This window comes from Schistocerca cancellata, chromosome 1, assembly GCF_023864275.1.
Source record: "Schistocerca cancellata isolate TAMUIC-IGC-003103 chromosome 1, iqSchCanc2.1, whole genome shotgun sequence".
Lineage (NCBI taxonomy): Eukaryota > Metazoa > Arthropoda > Insecta > Orthoptera > Acrididae > Schistocerca > Schistocerca cancellata.
The window spans coordinates 1,092,535,090-1,092,558,885 of NC_064626.1; the positions used below are offsets into that span (position 1 = coordinate 1,092,535,090).

The 23,796-nt window shown below is 38.4% G+C and overlaps 1 protein-coding gene across 2 annotated transcripts in view; it reads right to left on the bottom strand.

Annotated features, from left to right (window-relative positions):
• LOC126091445 (RCC1-like G exchanging factor-like protein) overlaps nt 1-23,796 on the bottom strand; it is a 149,855-nt gene that overhangs the window by 23,154 nt on the left and 102,905 nt on the right. For both annotated transcript variants that reach the window (XM_049907062.1, XM_049907063.1), the window contains exons 6-8: nt 22,983-23,155; nt 19,527-19,685; nt 14,055-14,314 (exon numbers count right to left, since the gene is read on the bottom strand). In XM_049907062.1, coding sequence (XP_049763019.1) covers nt 14,055-14,314; nt 19,527-19,685; nt 22,983-23,155 — 592 coding nt within the window. The remainder of the gene's footprint in view (nt 1-14,054; nt 14,315-19,526; nt 19,686-22,982; nt 23,156-23,796) is intronic.

Genomic DNA, 23,796 nt, shown 5'->3' on the forward strand with positions numbered 1-23,796 from the left:
TTTACCTCCTATGAAGAGTAACCATCAACTTTGAAATCTGAAAGTAGTTACAGTAATCCTTTAAAGATTGAATGAAGCAGCTGCATATGCACTTATGCATGAAAGTATCCTAGTTTTAAAATAATTCACACATTTGTTGTTTAACTGCTTATTTTGAATTTCTGCACTCCTGATGGCTCACCAAATGTGCTTCTTCAAAATTTATGCCTCACTTTGTGGCCCCCTTCTCAGGTGATACACAAAGCAAGCAAAACTTCTAAATTACTGTAGGGCAGATTGCCATGAAAGAAGTAGTGGGATGAGCTTCATATGGGGAAGCACACCAGTCAATCCCACTGACTCCCACAGCCACAGAACACCTACCAATACCAGACAATGGTGCCTCCCACCCAACCAATTTCATAACTTCTCATTTGTGTAATCAGAATACTCTTCCCGGTGGCTAGATTTAGCATAAAATAGAAATCTTTCAGGCTGTTTGTGGTGTCATTTATTCAATACTGAAGTCATCTATGTGCTGCTATTCTTGTTTTTCTCAATAGGTAATTTAAGATAAGATTTCTCATTTTGATTAATAAACAGAAATTTCAGTTCCATATTTATCACATTAAAGATGAACAAACTGATTACAAAACACCACATCAAATTAATCATAAACCCAACAGTCTGTTTTTAGTGTTCCATACTTCAGTCAGTAAAATGGAACCCTTGTAGGATCACTATGTTGTCCGTTAGTCTGTCTGTCTGACTGCGAAGAACCCTCTTTGTTAGAGAAGTTGAAATTTATGTCACGTACTAGGTCTAGGGTCCCTTGGCAGTCTAAAAATTTTAAGCCTGTAAGTCGATGCAATCAGAGGATATGGCCATTTATGTCATATTTTGATACTCACGAACTCATTCATCAAACTCACCAACTTCCTGTTGACCTATGATCATGAAATTTGGCAAGAGGCAAGGTTTCACAGTAAAGTAAAGGGAAAAAAATCTGAAAATTGTTAAATTGTGATTATATCACATAGAAATTTTTTTGGTATTACAAACTTACATTGCATTTGCGATCTGTCAAAAATCTCTGCAACTAGTATAGAGATAATGTTCTGATTTTCAGTGATAGGTAGAGTTATTCACAAGGAAGATTTATCTGTATAAAATTTACAAACATTTCATGCTGCAAAAATGATAGCTTTGCCATATAGCCATGATAGGCATAAGTTTGCCCACAATCATGCTGACAGCCTATGCCTATGACATGTACAGCATCTGTAATGTTTCAAAGTAAATTAATACTAGATTGATGCAATATTGCACTTCCATCATTTGGAATGAGGTTCCGATACCCCATAAAATGTCAACTGAAGTGCTCCACAGAACAATTCGACATCTGTGTAACAATAGTAGCTCCATGATCAGCTGTCGCATTTTCTTCTCTAGAGACTTCTTTACATGAGCAAATAACAAGTACAAGTGTGCATAAAGTCAGTACATCTGCAATTGCCAGCTAGCATGGCCTTTTAATATAGCTCCAAAACCAATAAAACAAATGAAAAATTATAAAAAAGTGAATGCAAAGTGACATAAAATATTCAAACTTAAAGTTAAAACATAACATTAAATATGTAAACTTAAAAATTAAAACATTCTTGAAAGTCTTGAATCCCTGGGATTAATATCATGCTAGTATCAATATTGAAAATAGTAAAAAATCATCCAGATTTTCAATTCCTGGACTGGATGAACTATCTATATACATAATACGGACACTCAGTACGCACATTTTACTTGCATTTATCTGGATTTTTTGCTGTAGACCTGAATACGCATCCACCTAGCAGTCACACACATAAGTAGAGCATATGTAATTTTTACTAAAGTCACGAAAAATGGCATGAAACTTTTGTCAAGCTTGAAAATGTGTCATCTGTGTGAGTTGGCATTTCTCAAACTTGACTATTCTGCAACACCACTTAAATTTCAGATACATAATTACAAATTCTGCAATCTTCTGGCATAGTTGCACAATAATGCATTATACTGGGGAGACAAAAGTTGTTTTGTTTCAATTCCACTTTGTTATCAATCAATTCTAGTGGCCAATTTGAATGTGATTGGTGTGGGTTCCAGTTGTCCTGTCATAGTTCATGAACCACGGGCAATGTATGAGTGGCCAAGTAAGTGGTCCTGACAGTCGGGATACCAGTTACTTTGGAATAACGCTGGGCATCTCGGACATATTCTGAGTCGTGGTCACCTTTGTGCTCAGACAGCAAAGACTACTAAATCCACCGGTTAGTCCCTTAACCGTTAGGGGTAAAACTCAATGGGACCTGGGGCAAGTAAGGCTAGCAACCTGCTTCCCTGGTACTTTAAATATGATGCTGGCAACAATCAGAGCAAAATGCCTTGGACCTTTGGAGGTGACGGAGTCCCACCTCCAATTGACAACCCAGGGACTCCTACAATACGACGCAAGGGGTGAGAAAGAAGAGGAAGTGGGAGAACACAAGGTCTACCTGTCAGGAGTCAAAGCAGGAATAGCACAATGGGGTGTAGGGCTTTACATCAGGAAAGAAATGGAACTCAGTGTAGCTGCAATAAGGTATGTAAACGAACGACTGATGTGGACAGATTTGACAGTGTCTAGCAAGAAAATTAGGATTGTGTCAGTATATTCGCATTGTGAAGGGACAGATCAAGATAAGATGGATAGTTTTTATGAGGCACTCAGTGATGTAGTTGTTAGAGTAAAGGACAAGGACAGTGTTCTGCTCAAGGGTGATTTTAATGCCAGGATTGGAAATCGAACAGAAGGGTATGAAAAGGTTATGGGCAAATTTGGAGAGGATATGGAGGCCAACAGGAACGGGAAACAACTCTTGGATTTCTGTGCCAGTATGGGCTTAGTAATCACAAACCCCTTTTTTAAACATAAGAACATTCACCGGTATACTTGGGAAGACAGGGGAACCAGATCTGTCATTGACTATATAATAACAGATCAGAAATTCAGGAAGGCTGTGAGGGACACACATATATTCAGGGGATTCTTTGATGATACTGATCACTATTTAATCTGCAGTGAAATTGGTATTATGAGGCCGAAAGTGCAGGAGGTCTGGTCCATATGTAGGAGGATAAGAGTGGAGAAACTTCAGGATAAGGAAATCAGGCACAAGAACATAACAGTGATCTTAGAAAGGTACCAGTTAGTTGAATGTAGTCAATTACAGTCATTGGAAAAGGAATGGACAAGGTACAGGGACACAGTACTAGAAGTGGCTAAAGAATGTCTTGGAACAGTAGTGTGTAAAGGTAGGATGAAGCAAACAGCTTGGTGGAATGACACAGTCAGGGCAGCCTGTAAAAGGAAAAAGAAGGCGTATCAAAAATGGCTACATACTAGAACTCAGGTAGACAGAGAAAGATATGTTGAAGAAAGAAACAAAGCCAAACAGATAATTGCAGCATCCAAGAAGAAATCCTGGGAAGACTTTGGAAACAGGTTGGAGACTTTGGGTCGAGCTGCTAGAAAACCATTCTGGAGTGTAATTAGCAGTCTTCGAAAGGGAGGTAAGAAGGAAATGACATGTACTTTGGACAGGCCAGGAAAACTGCTAGTGAATCCTGTTGATGCCTTGGGCAGATGGAGGGAATATTTTGAAGAGTTGCTCAGTGTAGGTGAAAATATGATCAGTAATGTTTCAGATTCCGATGTACAATGGGATAGGAATGATGATGGAAATAGGATCACATTTGAGGAAGTGGAGAAAATGGTCAATAGATTGCAGAGCAATAAACCGGCTGGGGTGGATGAAATTAAGTTGGAACTCATCAAATACAGTGGAATGTCAGGTCTTAAATGGCTACACAGGATAATTGAAATGGCCTGAGAGTCGGGACATGTTCCATCAGACTGGACAAAAGCAGTAATCACACCAATCTTTAAACATGGAAACAGAAAAGATTGTAACAACTACAGAGGTATCTCTTTAATCAGCGTTGCGGGTAAAATCTTCTCAGTATTGTTGAAAGGAAAGTGCGAGTATTACTTGAGGACAAATTGGATGAAAATCAGTGTGGGTTTAGGCCTGTTAGAGGTTGTCAGGACCAGATCTTCAGCTTACAGCAAATAATGGAGAAGTGTTACGAGTGGAACAGGGAATTGTATCTATGCTTTATAGATCTGGAAAAGGCATATGACCGGAATCCTAGGAGGAAGTTATTGTCTGTTCTACGAGATTATGGAATAGGAGGCAAACTTTTGCAAGCAATTAAAGGTCTTTACATAGATAGTCAGACAGCAGTTAGAGTTGACGGTAAATTGAGTTCATGGTTCAGAGTAGTTTCAGGGGTAAGACAAGGCTGCAACCTGTCTCCACTGTTGTTCATATTATTTATGGATCATATGTTGAAAACAACAGACTGGCTGGGTGAGTTTAAGATATGTGGACACAAAATAAGCAGCCTCGCATATGCTGATGACTTAGTTGTGATGGCAAATTCGATTGAAAGTTTGCAAAGTAATATTTCAGAGTTAGATCAGAAATGTAAGGACTATGGTATGAAGATTAGCATCTCCAGAACGAAAGTAATGTCAGTGGGAAAGAGATATAAACGGATTGAGTGCCACATAGGAAGAACAAAGTTAGAACAGGTGGACGGTTTCAAGTACTTAGGATGCATATTCTCACAGGATGGCAACATAGTGAATGAACTGGAAGCGAGGTGTAGCAAAGCTAATGCAGTGATAGCTCAGCTACGATCTACTCTCTTCTACAAGAAGGAAGTCAGTACCAAGACTAAGTTATCTGTGCACCGTTCAATCTTTCAACCAACTTTGTTGTATGAGAGCGAAAGCTGGGTGGATTCAGGTAACCTCATCAATAAGGTTGAGGTTACGGATATGAAAGTAGCTAGGATGATTGCAGGTACTAGTAGATGGGAACAATGGCAGGAGGGTGTCCACAATGAGGAAATCAAAGAAAAACTAGGAATGAACTCTATAGATGTAGCAGTCAGGGCGAACAGGCTTAGATGGTGGGGTCACGTTACACGGATGGGAGAAGCAAGGTTACTCAAGAGACTCATGGGTTCAGCAGTAGAGGGTAGGAGGAGTCGAAGTAGACCAAGGAGAAGATACCTGGATTCGGTTAAGAATGATTTTGAAGTAATAGGCTTAACATTAGAAGAGACACCAATGTTAGCACTGAATAGGGGATCATGGAGGAATTTTATAAGGGGGACTATGCTCCAGATTGAACGCTGAAAGGCATAATCAGTCTTAAATGATGATGATGATGATGATGATGATGATGATGATCTGGATGTTCCACATATTCATCCAGGTGAATACTATAGCTGGGTTACATGTTACATAAGGGACAAAAATATATCTTCTGACATGTGTTTGTCAAACTTCATTTATTCCTGTCAATGTTATAAAACAGATGACATGTAGATTAAGCAGTAAATACATACACATTAACAGGTACGGAATATTGTAAACAGTTTTCTAGAAGACAGTGAAATTGAATAAGCCCATTTTAAACTCTTTTCTGCTTTTACATTCTTGAGAATTCTTGGTCATAGAAAGTTTTTGACTAATACATAAAATAAAGGAAAGGTTACCATACACCTATCACTGACTGAAGTCCGGTGCACAGGCACATGCAAAAGGAAAATGTATTTATACTAGCTTTTGAACTCTTGTTACTTTTCTAGTAGAAGTACACACACAGATACCCAAATGAACACACTAGTAGCCATGAGTCTCACCATGGCTACAGGCATGTGCATTTGGGTGACTGTATGGTTGTGTGCAAGAACATGTGTACTTTTGTTAGAAAAAGAGCAAGAGTTCGAAAGCCAGTATAAATACTGTTTTCTGTTGCATGTGTCTAAGAATAACCACCATCATCCAGCTATAGTTGAGTGGTTATCTTTCCTTTATTTTAAATGTTAGTCCATCCAGGAATTTCCATTGTTGTTATAGACTTTTTGACTAGTTATTTTTGTTGAAATGAAATGTAGTGTGGCTAGTGTGGTGTCACCACCAGACACCACACTTGCTAGGTGGTAGCCTTTAAATCGGCCGCGGTCCGATAGTATACGTCGGACCCGCATGTCGCCACTATCAGTGATTGCAGACCGAGCGCCGCCACACGGCAGGTCTAGAGAGACTTCCTAGCACTCGCCCCAGTTGTACAGCCGACTTTGCTAGCGATGGTTCACTGACAAATTACGCTCTCATTTGCCTTCAGCTACGTCATTTGCTACGACCTAGCAAGGCGCCATTATCATTTGCTATTTATCTTGTAACACATGTACCATCACGAGCGATGTTCACCAATTGTGGATTAAAGTTAAGTATTCCAGAAGCTACATACCTTTTTTACTAGACTCAACTCCTATAACTGTTCCAGACCTCATGCCAGCCTGCGTGAGCTTAAACGCGTGCCTATCGGCTTCCTCAGAGTGGCTTGGTTGTCTTGCCAAGTCACAACAGCTAGGGCCTCCAGTTGGGTAGACCGTTGGCCTGGTGCAAGACTTTTGAGTTGACTAGCATGTCAATTAGGATGTGATGATAATAATTAGGACAACACAACAACCAGACCCCGAGCGGAGAAAATCTCCGACCCAGCCAGGAATCAAACCCGGGCTCCTTGGCATGACATTTTGTCATGCTGACCACTCAGCTACTGGGGCGGACAGTTATTTTTGTTGATACTCATTGGTCTCATTTTTTCCCTATTTCAATGTTTCACATTTTAGTTACAGCCTCATATTGGTATAAGAATAAAAATATGTTTAACAAAAATTTTACTGTTTTATTTCCTAACTTATGGATCATTTTCTTGTTTTGGTCTACAGTCCAAAGACTGGTTTGATGCTAGTCTATCCTAAGCAACCCTCTTCACCTATGAATAACAACTGCAACCTACATCCTGCTGTTTTTATTCACTACAGTTCCCCCCACTACCAAACTGATCGCTCCTGGATGCCTAAGGATGTTTTGTATCAACCATTCCCTTCTTTTAGTCAGGTTGTGCCATAAATTTCTTTTCTCCCCAACTCAATTCAGTATATCCTCATTAGTTACTCAGTCTCATTGTCATCTTCAGACACTAAATGCAATTCCTAGATGGTCTTGCCATCCTTCTATGTTTCTCAACATCTTTGCTATCTGGTTGTAGTTACTGCAGTTCAGTCCAGTAATGGTGCTTTGTGATACGGATATTTTGAGCATGCCTCTTGATCTTTTCCCTAGAATTTTACCTTCCAAGATGTTTTTTGATATAGCTATTGTGTCAAATTAGGTGACCAATTAATTTAGTTTTTCTTCTCTGTATCATGTTGATCAAGTCCTTTTCTCTTTAATTTCTTCCAGTGTTTGTTCAATTATATTTCTTTCAGTTCAAGATATTTATGTGTGGTTGTTCTCCATAACCCTACCTCTACTGCTTCTAATGTCTATTTTCGTGTTTCCCATGAGTCCTCTCTTAAAATACTTCACATTAACATCTTGATGAATTTCTTTTTATTTCTATATTAAAGTGGCTGTTCATTAATAAATTACTCTTATTTCTGAATGTTTGTTTAGTCATCACAATTCTTCTTTTCAAATACATTATACAGCTGTTGTTATCTGTTACTATACTTTTCAAACAGCCAAAATAATTTACTTACATTAGCATTTTATTTTGCCCTTTCTTGTCTGCTGGATTTTACTACCTCCATTATTTTAGTCTTGTTTGTGGTTATCAAAGGTGTCAGATGAAATTTTTAACATGTAGCTCTTGTCCTTTTCAGAATCTGCTATTACTATAATATCAGCAAATCAAATATTTTGTATTTGTTTACCATTAATTTTGATCCCTTTCGTGCTGCTTTTCATTTTTTGTACTATATTTTCTGTAAATAAATTAGAAAGGAAAAAAGAGCCTTGTTAAACGCCTCTTTGTCTAAGCCTCTTTCTTAGTGCCACTGACATCAATTTCTGTATTTCAGTTTTCTGTTTCAATTGAGAATCAATCTTTCATACCTTCCATCTATTCCAAGTTTATTCAATTTCCAAACAGTATCTTCCAGTCCACTCTATCAAAACCCTCACATAGGTCAATGACTGAGGCATATGCTTTCCTGTTCACATCAATTCTTCTTTCTAAGTTCATTCAAAGTGCCATTGTAGCTTGTTCAGTTTCTTTTGCTTCCCTAAATCCAAACTAGTCTTTTCCTAAATTATGGTTAATTTTAGCTTCTAGTCATTCCTTAACAGTACTGAGTAGAATGTTTGGAATACGTCTTAATAATGCCAAGGTTCTATGATTTGAACAATAACTGGCAATCCCTTTCTTAAGTATGGAAACTGTTTTACTTTTTATTAATTCCACTGACAGTGCTCTGTCCTCATTGCAGACACACATAAATTTGTACAGCTGTTATTTTGTCTTATCTTTGGCATTCTTTAATAAATCAATGGGGATGTTATTTGGGCTAGTTACTTTGTCATTGTTCAGCACATTGTTGAATTCTGAACTGGTAACTTATGGTATTATGAATACATTTTCCACTTTTTCCATTGCACTCATATAATCTGAAAAATCTTTGACATCTTCTCCAACAATGAATTTTCCCCCCATCTGCTATTTTTTCAGTTAGCAGTGTAATTTTTGAGAATTTCTTGTCTTCATTTGATTTTGCAACATTTCCTTCTACTTCCCTATTTTTTTTTTAACAAAAAACTCAGTTGTTATTTCCTGTCTGATTTTTCTGTATCACACAAAATCTACTTTTCTCAATCTACTTCATCCTTTTATGAAATCCAGTATTACCTGTACCATCTATAGTTGCATTGCTTCAGTTTCTTCTTCCCTAGTGCATTCTGTACTCCTCCAGTTTCTTCTTATTTCTTCCCAACTTACAATTTTCTGATCGATTTTCTATGTATCCACCCTAAATTTATCAGCTGTGTCTTCATTGTTCTATACGCCACTTAGTTCCACTGGACTTTGTTGCTCTAAGTATTATGTGGAGAGGGTGCAAAAATTTTGAGATTTTAGTTTGGGAGATCCTCATTTATATTCATTTATATTTTTTAAATTTAAAATTTCTGTACTCTTCGTTTTGATTGTGAATAGCTAAAATTAAACAATATTTTCATTTTGTAGACCAATAATTTATTTAAGGGACATGCACTGCATTACATTCCTGCTGGTATTTTACAATTTCTGTCCAAGGTATTTATTAGGCTTTGTGCAGAGTTGGGTGTGCAGTGCCCAATGCTCTGATGTCAGCTCAGGTGTAGCAGAGGTATCTCAGTGGCATATGTTGCTCCAAAGAATGCTTCGAGCAGAATCCTTCCTTGGATCCACATAAACAATGTTACATAAAAAAGAGACAACTGGGTGGGGTAAGGAGGAGTCTCGAGCAGGGAGGGGGAGGGATTGCAGGTTAGGGGTGGGAGACAGTGAAGTGCTGCTGGGGAGCATGCAGGGACGAGATGGAGAGATGGTAGGGCAGCTAAATGCAGTCGGGAGAGAGATGGCGGGCAGGGAGTGGGGGGGGGGGGGGGGGTGGAAAAGGAGAGTGGTAAAAAGATTGATTGTGTTGGTGGAGTAGAGGGCTGTGTAGTGCTGGAATGGGAACAGAGAAGGGGTTAGACGGGTGAGGACAATGACTAACAAAGGTTGAGTCCAACTGTGTGTGTGTGTGTGTGTGGGGCATGCTTGCTTGTGCGAATGAATGGTGTGTGTTTTTCTTTTACCAATGAAGGCTGTGGCCAAAAAGCTCATGTGTAAGTGTCTACTGATTGTGTTTGTCTGCAACTTAGCGTGTTATCTTCATGATAAGTTGCAATCTATCTTTTGCTACACTGTTGATATTCCTACCTGGAGTTTCAATTGAATATTCCACATAGCTGGTCATATCAGAAGTTTGACTAGAATATAATGTATAATATATCTAGCACTATCTCTTGGTGCTTTGCACACATATCTTCTTCTGACAGGAACTATAAATCATGTATTTGTTAGTACCAGTTCATGATTTTCACAGAATTCTAATAGCATTTTGCCTCTACTATTCATGTTTTTCAGTCAAAATTTGTCAACCCATTTTGAACTGTGATGGCTGCTTATACATGCATTAAAAGTCAGCCATTGTCATTTTTACTTCTTACTTCTAGAAGTTGTTCTATTTGACCATACATATCTTCAATTTCTTCATCTATCCAGTCTATCCATCTAATTATCAGTATTCTTCTGTAGCAACTTATTGTGATGGATTGAATCATACAATTTCTGATTATCAACTTCAAAAAATGTATAACTCACATAATTATTTTTATAATACAAAAGTAACCTTCCTTCAAACATATTAAAGATATAATTATCAATTCTTTATGATAGAAGTTTTCTGTCTCTCATACACAATTTAGTTCTTGTGCCTTTGATATATATGCAAACTTATCAGTTAAAAAAATCTGGATAAGTGCGAATAGGACACACACTATGAGGGCCCGTACAAACTTAATTACATATGTAGATAATAATTTCTTGTGGCTCAATGGCTTGGTGCAAGTTTTTCTATTGAATGCCACTTTAGCAATTTTAGTTTCCCTAACCCACACCAGTTATCAAACCACAGAAACGGGACATGCAGTTTAACATGGAATCAAAAACACATGATGTTTCTGGAGACTCCTTACGTTATTGGTATGTCAAGGATAGCTGTAAATGCAGACTGAAAAATCCATGGCCTGACCAAGGTTCAATCCTGTTACCTCTCAGTTTTGAGGCACACACTTTATCGCTAGAACACCAGCCTTGACATGTATACAAATAGTTCATTTATAGGTTCTGATGAGTGGGTTTGTGAGTATCCACATACATGACACATATGGCTGTAAATTTTGATTGCATCTACTTAGAGGCTTAAATTATTTACACTACTAACTGACTGTAAACCTTAGTTATTTGACATAAACTTCAGCTTCATATCTACACCCATTCCTGAGGAAACTTTTGACTACACTGACTTAGTAGCTTACATTTTTTACACCACAAAGGGACTGTAGACCTTAATACTTGATATAAAATTCAATGGGACACCTCTGTCTGTTCCTGAGAAAAAGTTACATGAACACTCAGACAGACAGATGTACAACAAAAGGGAAAAAAATTATGTGATATAATTACAAATTAACAATTTCCAGATTTTTTTTGTTGCTTGTACTGTGAATGCTTGCTTCTTGGAAAATTTTATGATTCAGATTGCTGGGAAGCCCCCTACAAGTTTTGATGAATGAGTTTCCAAGTAACAAAATGAGTGACATAAGTGGCTTAATCTTTTGATTGCATTGACTTAAAAGGTTAAGCTTTGTACATTGCCACGGTACCTTAGTAATAACTGCAATTTGATACCTCTAACTGTTACAGACAGACAGGGAACTAAGTGAGCCTTTAAGAGTCCTGTTTTTTCATTTGAAGTACAGAACCGTAAAAATGGCTATTTCTGAGCCCCCCCCCCCCCTCCCCCCCCTCAACAACCAACCGTCACCTTTCCACTCACTTTGGATAAATATCTGTGGACATCCATGCTGGTCACAGAATAACTTTTGTTGCTTAAACAGCTTGAAATGGAAAGCTGAAGTCATAATATTTTCCTAAAATGTTAATTACATACCTTAACAGTTCTATAAATTTTGGGATTTTGTGGAATCCTGAAGACCAGACAACAGTTGGACATACTAAAACAGGATTGTAGTTCAAACAGAAATCTGGCATTTTAGGTAATATAAAATAAACTACAGAGAATGTACAGTGACATCAGTGATTTTTATCATTGACAGCATTGTCAAATAAATTGAAGATGGGGCATTAATGGATAGATCCTTCATGATAATGCAAAGGATAAAGTAGCAGCATCATTTTTGAAGTGCCGTATTATGAGTATACAGAATAAATCTCTTCATTTCCCTCAGCTATAAATTTAAAACTGCACCAACATTTACCTACTGTAAAACAGCATAATTTGTGCGAATGCCTAATTCTAATCACAGTAGTGTGTGACAATTTATCATTTATAAATTTAAGCCAAACAACACCAGCAAGATTCCAGAGAATACAATACTATTTTAGTACTATTAAATTTTCCAATTTGAGAATCCATGTGGACAAGACACAACTGGCTTCTACTTACATTCAGGTCAGTTCATAAATGGAGTATAGGCAGAATCTTGTTCTATTCATATCAGTTGGAACCAATAGACGCAGCAGTGAAGAAAACAAAAATGGAGAGCAGCTGTGAGACACATTTTTTCAAGAACAGATATTAGATCAGTGCTTTACAGGACATGGATAAGCCAATTCACATATCTTCCATTACAAAATAGAGCTTATCAACAGACAAAAGAATTCTTGCCCTGTCTGCAACTGTAAACCATAAAATTATTTAAAATCACACTGAAGTAAAGAAGATTTGTTTATTTAGAGTATCACACACTGTGAAAGAGGAGCAAATGGCATATCATGTCTCATGGAGCAAAAAACTACTCAAAAGCTATTTGGAACTATGCAGCTCCACAGTTGGGAGGCCAAAAACCTGGCTTCATTAATGTGATGTTCCAACAAATCACAAAAAATATATGACAAAGTTTGAAGTGGTTAGTCTTGTGGCTGTCACAATCTTAAAGTCCTTGGCTGCCAAAAGGAAAATAATAGCTTGAAATATAGCTACCTAAACAGTATTCCTCAACTTCAGTGATTTTATACCATTTACATGTTTGAATCAATATCTGATATCAATAACCTTGTCTGCATACTTCCAACATAGTAAGATTGTCGTCACTCAGTTATGAGTTACTAGTAGTTCACTATGGTTAAGTATATTTTGTGCAAAAATGCATGTTTAATTACTTTCTCTTCCACAGTGATTTACTACAAGATTTCTATGAAAGGAGTGAGAACTAAACGTGAGTTCACGTAATATTTTCATTTCAGGTGAAGAGTAGTTGTTGGACAAAGGGAAGAATACACACTGTAGGTGGTTCTAAGTAAGAACAGCTGTAAAGGGATGTGGAACATTGAAGCAAAAATTTCAGGTGAGTGGGGTAGATAAATGGAACAACAAAGAAATTGTGAAAAGATGCTATAGATTGTCCTGAATAATAACTCATGTTTTGAGTTTGCGTCTTGGCTTGATACACAGTTTTAATCTGCCAGGAATATTTTCATATCAGCACACACTCCATTGCAGAGTGAAAGATTAATTCTGTAAATAACAGCTATTAATGGACAGTGTCACTAAGACTTGTAAACATTCAAAACAATGAGCCAGGTGACCTAACTTTAATTTTAAGTGGAACTATATTGAGAAAAAAAAAATATAAATCTAACATGGAATAGTGACACACAGCCACTTTACGCAATTACAGCTGCAAGAATACCACATTAAATTCATAGTCCCTAAGAAAATACTTGTTGACATCATTGGGGAACCACAGTGATTGTTCTTAACATTTTAATAATAAAAAGCCGTCCAGATCACTGCAGTGTGTGACAGGCAGCAGTAGGTGCCACACAGCAGCTTCACGAACTGGCTCCTCATGTCCTCTGGATCCTTCAGTCTGAAGATGGTCATATAGGTGGAAACCAATTACCGGAATTAAAAAGAAGCAATTCGGCGGTATGTCCACCCAGCCTCCCGCATGCCCACTATACGCCCTCGCTCAAAGTCCGTCAACTGCACATACGACTGCGATGGAGCTCCGTATGCCACAGCAAACTGGCTGACACTGACGGCGGCGGTGCACAAATGCTGCGCAGCTAGCGCCATTCGACGGCCAACACCGCGGTTCCTGGTGTGTCCGCTGTGCCATGCGTGTGATCATTGCTTGTACAGCCCTCTCGCAGTGTCCGGAGCAAGTATGGTGGGTCTGACACACCGGTGTCAATGTGTTCTTTTTTCCATTTCCAGGAGTGTATATTGAACTACAACATAACTGCAAACTAAGACAATTACATTTTATCTAAACTGCAACAGGTTAACACAATACTTACCCTAAGAGGAAAGAATTGGTTGTTTTCATGTCCAAGACCCAAACAACCACCCCTGTTTCGGCCCCACATGTACAAATCCCCGTAATTGGTAACAGCAGCCATATGGCTCATTCCAGCAGCAACACTAACAATTCTTGATTCTGTGCTGAATTCATTTCTACCAAAGAGTGTTGGTGGTATAAGAACTGGCTTTTTTGCATGGTCAACTGAGGGACCCACTCCAAGTATGCCATAACCCCAGACAAAAACATCACCTGCATCTGCAAATTATAAATCATCACATAATATACATATATTAATCTATTTATGCAAAACAATCTTTGGAACACACATTTCATAAATAAAATACAATAAATTGTCTATCTTTTTTGAGAAGTCCATAATCATCATTGTAATTATATTAAGTATTTATAAATGTTGAAATTTAAACGTTTTTGCATAGCTATGTAGAAGTGAATTTTCGTTTTTATGTTTGGTGTGGTATCTTTCACTTCATATGATCCAAGATTGGTTAGTACATTTATCTCACCATAATAAAGTTTATTACAACTGCCAGTGTTTGTTGTTTTGCTTGTGTTGACATGTGACTAACTACATTGCTCTTATAGCATCAAGCTCAACTGTTTAATGTTCTTCACAGCCTGTCCACTCACGTATCATCAAACTTTTAGTGCTCATCATAGATTGGATTTCTGGTACAGTGCAATGGAAGTGTACTCAAAGCGGACTTGGAAGATGCCCATTTGCTTTACAGATTAGCAAATTGTAATGGCCATGGTACTCAATGTTTGTAACAGGAGAGATTTCTAGAATAACAGTGCCCCAACAGGACAATATCTGAAGCAATTGAGCATCATCTCAAAGAGCACAGGACATGGGACTTGGGAAAGCCTAAAAAGACAAGGAAACCACAATTAAAGGATAAACTCTGTTGCATAGTTGACAACAACCCTAGTGTCAGCGTAAGACAGTTAGCAGCAACAGGTAATGTTGACCACATGACTGTGTGATGGAATTTTGATGCTAGTATCATTGCTTACACAGTGTAGTGATTCGAGAATTTCTGTGTAAATTATAGAACCACTCAGCCTTCTACCACCTAGAACACACAATATTCTGGATATGAGTGTGGGATGGTAGAATCCTACCAATTGTGCATCACATGTTTGTATCTTCAGGTTTAAAATTAGTTGTGGGAAGAAAGTAGATGCAGTGGACGAACGGCACCAACAAGTACCTGTCAGGCAATCCATAGACATTTTAGTGAGTGTGTAAGGAAGAACAATCGAGTTTATATGAAGTTCTGTGCTTTTTGTGTCATTGACTATTGTTATTAAAACAAGGACAGTTGAATAATAGCTCTTGAAAACTCTTGCTATAGGCAATTTCTTCCTCTAAATGTGAGGAATGTTCCCTGAAAGTCTGGCCATATCTTCTGTTACATCCTGTATACACAGAACCATACATACTGGCTACTGCATGACACCTCACTTCAGCTTTAATTTAAGTTGTATATACATGCATTTTACAACTGACTAGAACTCTTCACATTCAAGATGTTAACCATTTCTATAATAGTTTCATTTTGTACAATACCCCCATTCTTTAAAGCATCATTTTTAGCACATAAGGTGTATCTAGCGCATAGCACTTTCTTAGGACACTTAATCGACTGAATAGTTCCACATCACTGTAATCATCAGCAATTATTTTCTCTTTGAGCAGCAGGCATGTAAAGAAGTCAGAACAAGAACAACAGGAATTAATATACTATTTACTTACACTAATATTTTTTCGTTGTTGCCTTTTTTATACAAGTTCCTGTTTTCTGTCTCTACCATTTCCCTTCAATACACAATGCAAATGTGCAGAGTTTATTTTTTTGTTTCTTATTCTTAGCTTCTTATGAAAAACCCAAAGATTTCATAATTCTTAGTTTTACTTTCTTCATAATACTGCCATTTTTACTAACAACTCCATGTACAGAACTTTTACCAAATGTTAACTTTCTCGTTTTACATACACTTTACAAATAATGTTATGCGACATCTACAAAAAGTGAAGCACCAAGAAGAAATGGTCAGATGTCAACATAACTATGTAAAAAGACACTCCCTGGTGGCTATGTACAAGGGTTGACTGAAAAGTAATGCCTCCCCCTTTGTAATTCTTCAACAGTTGGCAGCATTGGTCAATGCAATTTAAGTAACGTGCAGTCACTGAATTCTTGACAGCAGAAGGTGTCACCCAAAGGAGATTCATCAGAGAATGAAAGCAGCTTATGGTGATTTTGTTGATGTGAGTACTGTGCATCACTGGGCAAGTAAGTTGAAAGATGTTGAGGTGGGAACATCTGACATGGGTGACAAACAAAGAGTTGGATGTCCTGTGACAGCTACCACCGAGCTTCACAAGCAAAATGTTGACAGATTTATTCAGGACAATTGTTGTATCACTCAAAGAGAAACTGCAAGCACAACTGGCATTTCACAAGAAATTGAGAGTCACATTTTTGCTTCGCTTGGCTATCAGAAGATCTGTGCATGATGGGTATCCCGGATGCTGACTCCTGAAATGAAAGTGCACAGACTTGAAATTTGCCAGGAACTCCTCTCACGTTACAAGAATGAAGGTGATGCCTTTATCCATTCAGATGTTACAGGAGATGAAACATGGGTACACCATTATGACCCGGAGATGAAACGTCAGTCTATGGAATATCGACACAAAGACTCGCCCCAGAAAAAGAAATCCAATACGCAGCCCTCAGCTGGAAAAATCATAGCACAGCATTCTGGGATGCAGATGTTGTTATCCATGTTGATTTCCTTGATCAAGGAACAACAATAAATTCAGAGTGTTACATCACAACACTGTGAACTCTGAAACAATGCCTAACAAGGGTCTGGGAGGGAAAATGTTTTCCTGCAGCATGACAATGCCAAACCACACACTTCACGTGCCACCACAGCGGAACTTCAGAGACTGAATCTCACCACCATATGGCATCCTCCGTACAGTCCAGATTTAGTACCATCTGACTTCCATCTGTTTCTGATAATGAAAGACGATCTGCAGGGACATCATTATGCTTCTGATGAAGACGTTGAGAGAACTGTGAGGCTGTGGTTGCATTAAAAGAGTGTCGACTTCTTCTGTGATGGCTTCAGAAAAGTTGTTCATTGTTGGCAGAGATGTATCCTATAGGATGGTGACTACAGGGAAAAGAGAATACTGATAATTAAAGATCACATTCTAAGGACTATTTCCATATTTGATTTATTAAAATATTCCCATCCAAACCTCATTAACGAAGGTGGAGGCATTACTTTTCATTCAACCCTCGTAAATCATTATAGTTGCATCATTTCTTTGTGATGGGTAGAGTGGCCACCAGAGTGCATTATTGTTGTTCATGTTTAGTGTTGCTATCAGGCCTGCTAGGGTATACAAAAGACGTCAACAGCATCAGACGTTGAGTGATCACTGTGAACGAGACAAAGGTGCCATGTTCTCACATGAGATAGTGTTATCAGCACCAGACTCAATTTCAAAGGGGCCTCATTGTAAGTCTCCATTTGGTCGCTGATTGAAATGTGCAATATTCGGCTTTGTGGGATGTGACAGCTGCTCAATGTTGGCCTCCATGGAATGCAAGGGCAAGCATACTTGTCATCAAGGTTCTGATCCACCACATATGACTAATTACTAGCAAGGATAAGTCCCATCTGCACAGTTCAGAGAAGCTGGTGGTGGAGGGAAGGATTGAGATGGCTTGGGTAGTGAAGCAGCCATTGAAATCAAGGGTATTACGTTCAGCTGCATGTTGTGCCACAGCCCATCCTGTCTGTCCTATCACCTCCTCCCCATTCTCATCTCCTTCCCTGTTTATTTGCAGCCCTCTGCCAATGCATCCGCTCGCTGTCCCTCTTCCTCTCTTTTATGATCCTTTTTTCCCCACCTCCCTGCCCCACAACCTTCTGATGATGTGCCTGTTGGCAGTCTAGTTCCTGCATACACCATCAGACAGTGTTTGTCTCTCTCCCCATCTGTACACTACTATCTCTTCCCCTTCCCCTCCCTCATCCCTTCAAGACTGCTGCTCGCAACCTACGTGATGCTGCATTCCGGTCTGAGATGCTGGAGTTAGCGGCCGTGTGTGTGTGAGGTATGCTTGCTTGTGTGAATGTGGTGGTGGTGGTGGTGGTGGTGGTGGTGGTGTGTGTGTGTGTGTGTGTGTGTGTGTGTCTGTCACTGATGAAGGCCGTGGCCGAAAGCTATATGTGAGTGTCTTTTAATTGTTCCTGTCTGCAACCTGACAGGTCTTCTTTGGGGTAAGTAGCAATCTGTCTTTTCCTACATTGTTGATGTTCTTACATGAAATTTCCATTTTTCAGTCACTAACAAGGATCACCAGACTGTGTGCCAAGCACATCATAACCCCATCAAATCTGCACCTGCTATCTGAGAACAAGTAAAGGGCTCCCTGCAACATTCTGTGTCATCCCATACCATTCGGTGGAGACTAGTAGCAGCTGAACTAAGGAATTACTGTCACATGCATGGGTTTCCATTTATGCCACAACAAATATAGCTGCATTGGAGTGACAAGGAAGCATGGACTGCTGATAAATGGTGTCGCATTGCATTCAGCAATGTTTTGCGGTTCTGAACTACCCTGGATGACCACTGTTGTTGAGTATGTAAGCAACCTGAGAGAGACCCCACCCTTCCAATGTTTTGGAGAGACACGGTGGCATTACTTACAATGTCATGGTATGGGGAGCCATCAGGTATGACTTCAGGTCATGGCTGGGAGTGATTTAAAGAATGGCAATGGCACAATGGTATGTCACAGACATTCCATGTCCTTATGTGTTACTCTCACAGGACAGTATCGTGGAGCCATTTTTCAACAAGACAATGGATGTCCACACATGGCACGTGTCTCTGTGAACTGACTGTGTGATGCTGACATATTCATGTGACCAGCAAGATCCCAAACTCGGCCCTGATAGAAAATGTGTGGGGCCAGCTCATATGGCAACTCTGTCCCAGTGCCAGTACCAGGATCTAGAGTATCAAGGACTATTTACAACAGTTGTTGGCCAGCTTACCTCAGGAGAGAATACAATGGTTTTATGACACCCTTCACAATCAAATCAGAGCTTGGATACAGGCCAGCATATGTTCAATGTCATATTGGTAAGTGGGCTCACAGTATCAAGTTCTTCAGCAATTTTACTAAGTTTTGTAATCACTGAAATAACATCACATAGCTCATGAAATTTCACATTGTGTCCTTCTCCCCTTCTGGGTGCTTCACTTTTGCAGTCAAACAGTGTCTCTCTTGTGACAAAATGGACAGATGCACAAGTAATGAATGCAATGAATAACACAGAAAATAGCTCTTTTTTTATAATTAATGTTCTCAGGAGAAAATGCACAATTCATTCTGATAGCTCTTCTTACCATTTACTACAAGACAGAAAGATCCTCCAGAAGCAATATCCAATACTTTGCCCACACCAGCAAGCTTGATGTGCCTCGGTGCATTCAGTTGTTGCAAGTCAGTTGGCAACGGAAGCTGTCCATATTCATTGTTTCCCCAACCAAAAACTTCACCCTTAGCTAAAAAAGCAAAAACGTAAATAATAACGAAACATGTAAAGCATACATAGGTTACTTGATTACATAGCTGAGATAAAATTAAAACATATTTTAACAGAATATTACAGTCAAATTCATATTTTGTACAGTATGGAAAAGACTATGACTCTGATTTTGAATGATAATTTTAGGACAGTATCAGAATTAATGTTTCAGTACAGAAATACAGATTAAAACTGATTCAAAAAGTCACACAGGAAGCCTTGGAAATTAAAAGCATATGAAGTGACATATACACTACAGGCAGATAATGGTGTTTAATCTTGAAATAGGTAATACTGTTAACTAATTCATCTTCTTTATTCACAGTGATTTTTAATGTTGAATCATTAAAACAGCTTTATGTTATCCATTACATTGAAAACTGTTCATTACAAGGCAATTCACACAAATATATTTATCTAGAGCATGCACACAAATGATGTGTACTATATATAACTATATAAGATTATAACAACCAGTTTTCAAACTCTGATAATATACCTCATAAAGTTGGTTATTTTTACTTTCCACGTGCCAAGATCTGGCAAACAAAGTGGAATGTGATATGTCCAGTTCCATGGAGATATCCACTACAGAGACAGGTAGACACAATAACACTGTGATACAACATTTTCCCTACAGTGGATAGCTGTTAATGGTTAGCTCTCTGGCACTTTCAATCAGTCATGAAATTACAAATGCATGCATGGCACAACACCAGTAGGGAGTGCCCATTCCAGCGGACTGCAGTCTTAGGTCTGACTGAAAACCCCAAAGAAGAGACCATTAACAGCTACTCACAGTAGTGGATGCTACGCGCCACAGTGTTAACAAGTTTATTTCTTGAACACAACTTTAACAAAGTCTTCAATGCATTATGTAAGTAAAGTATCTTCAAGTGTGAAATTAAACAAAATTTTTCCCAAGAGAAAAACAAACAATAGTTTTCCAACAGCAAACAAAATTAAAGTTCTTTAATAAAAAAAATGATTAAATTCCTCAACACATGAAAATAATCAGTTGATAAGAGAGACTAAAACACTCTTTATAGGTGAGCAGTATCTTGAAGCCAGAATAAAGTTAAGAATCAATATAAAACAAGTTTCATAAATCTTAGGTTTGAAAATAAATTAAGTCCGCACTCTACCTTAAATCACAGAAAAAACACTTTCAAAATATCTTACAGTCATTCTTCACAGGAGAAGTAGCAATGATCAAACAGCATAGAAAATTTCTATGTCCAGCAAGGACATAATCACAAAGCAAATTCTTGGCATATCTTGAGGATGAATTAAAAACTGGAGAAATTATACCAAGTCCTAGGCAGTACTTTGCCACTGGAGGAGTGGGTGTGCTGTCATGGAAGATAGTGACAGACTCCATAGGGAGATATTGCTGGAGTCTTCTTGCAGGTTGCCTGCTGTGATGGAACTGCCTTGCTATGCTTGTTGGTGATCTAAATAGCTGCTTCGTGGTAGGATAAAAGTGGACCTATTTTTGACATGTGATATTGCGGATGCAGGAAATAGTGTGGTACATCAGCAACTTGTACTGCCGATGTGGATGCCGCTTGGTGGCCTGGCCAGAACACTGTCATCACCAGCTACTGGTCTGGCCATGGAGTTCCGGAACTCAGATTTCACCTGGCATCTGTTCCATAGGAGTGAACCTCGCGGTAACCCAAACTACTTAAATATTGTGTGTGTTGCACCAGTGTCTGGTATTTGGGCACCACAGCAGATGCCACAGAAAATATCTCAGGGTGTATCCTAGATCATACAGACAAAAGTGTGACACCCACGCGCATCAAAACTGTTGGGTGCAGTATGAAAGAAAGCCACTGTTCTGATTACCTATCATTTATGGAAGCAGGTATTGCTCACCACAAACATGGGGTGGGTTGCCTGTCTGTTTCAGACATCAACGAGGGCAGAGTACAGCAACTGCTTTTAAGGAGTCTGACAAAATCAGTGTGTAAGGCACCCACAGAGTTGGAAATGCATTGCCCAACAGTGCACAAAGTATTGCTTAAGAGGGTATGTCTTTACACCTACAGCATGAAGCTAATCTGGTCACTAAAACTGATGTATGGATCTCAGTGCTAAGAGTTGGCTGTGGATGTGCCAGCAAAGACTGATGCTAACAATGGGATTTGGAAAATATTTGTTTCTTTGATGAGTTAAGTTTTGATGTACTCAACAAACTGAGCTTCCATAACATTCATATATGGAGAGCAGATGGCCTCATGCTACGTGTGCAATGGAAAACAATAGTCCCAGGTCAATGTGTAGTCCAGGCTCATGCATAAGTTAATTGGATCTGTGGTCATTTCTTTTCCAGTGAGTCTACAGACAACAGTGATTTTTACTTGGATATGTTACAAGAGTCAGCTGTGCCACAACTGGGACACCCACAACTTGACATCATATTCCAGCAGGATGGGGTAACGCTTCACTGGTCCCTACACTTCCATCAAATTATGGATTAAAAGTTTCCATAAGCAGACTGGATGAAATGGTATGATTTGGTGGTCATCAGGAACACCTGACCTCATTCCACTAGACTTTTTCCAACAGTCATTTTAAGGGATTGGGTGAAGTGAACTACGGTTATTGACCTACAGTACATCACGACACACATTCACAATGTATCACCATGGAGACCTTGGAGCATATACAGATACAAATAAGCATGCAAACATTGACATGTTTGAATGAGGAAGCAAAACTTTATGAGCTATCTTGTCACATGCTGAAAGTTAGTTGTTATTATCTAATACAGTTTTAAAGCTCTTAAAGTCTAAACTTGTAAGGATAATTTATGGACACAGAATTTCACTTTCAGTTGTAAAATAACTTTATTTAAACTGTGACCCATGCCTTCCAGTACCCACAGATCTATTTTCAGGTCCTTTGGCTCTTACAGCTTCTGCATATCTCTTTGAAGTGATTTATTGCTTCTGGTCTTAACAAAAAAATTTGTTATATAGAATACGTACAAAGAAAATGGAAGAAGATAGATCCTCAGCAATGTTGCGCAGTTTAATTTAAATAAACTTATTTTGTTACTGGAGGCACAATTTACATTTACATTCATTTCAAAAAAAAAAAGCTTCAATCAAACAAACAATAAAAGTTGAACACAAATTAAGCTGTTAGATGCATCTGTGCCTTAATGACTTGAAGTCAATAAGTTGTGTCTAATAAATTGCCACTTTTCCTATCACTTATTGTTTTGTTGTGACTGGAATAAATAAAGTGACTATAAAATACCTACCATTAAGTGCCAACACACAGTCAGCTGCACACGAAACTTTTATGATATTCTCTCCTTCAACATCACCTTTCAACTTTGTAGGTGTATAAACTGTGTCATAAGTGCCTAATCCAGTTTGGCCATCAGCTCCCCAACCACATGCATATAGATCTCCATTTTTAGTGACAAAGATACTAGAACAAGAAATGTTTCAGATGTTTTAAATGCTATTTGATTTAACAAAAAACTTACATACACCAAATAAGAGTAAATCATGACATAACAGAGCATTTTACAATAGAGGGTGCCATGTGGCCATACAATATTACTTGATACAAAACATCTGGTGCAAACATATTATGAATGCAGATGCTATACACTTACTTACAGTCATTCTTGCACAATATAATAATAATAATAATAATAATAATAATAATAATAATAATAATAATAGTAATAATAATAATATCACAATTATGCCAAGGGAACTGTGCACAGCTAAAATCTGCTTCTCCACAGTGTTCTGTTTCTTGCTCTCCTCTACCAGTCAGCCTGTATGCTGATCTTCAGTTGCTTAAAAAGGCGATCCCTCCATTGTTTTCTTGGCTTTCCTCAAGGTCTTTGCCTGTTAGATATAAAATTGACAATTTAGAAAAAGGCAAATGGCTGCTTACCATAAAAAGACATGTTAAGTTGCAGACTGACACAATTAAAAGGAACTTACATAAAGCTTTCAGCCACAGCCTTCATTAGCAAAAAAGAAACACACTCTATTCACACACAAAAGCAAGCACAACTTATCCACACATGACCACCAACTGCAGAATCTCACGCC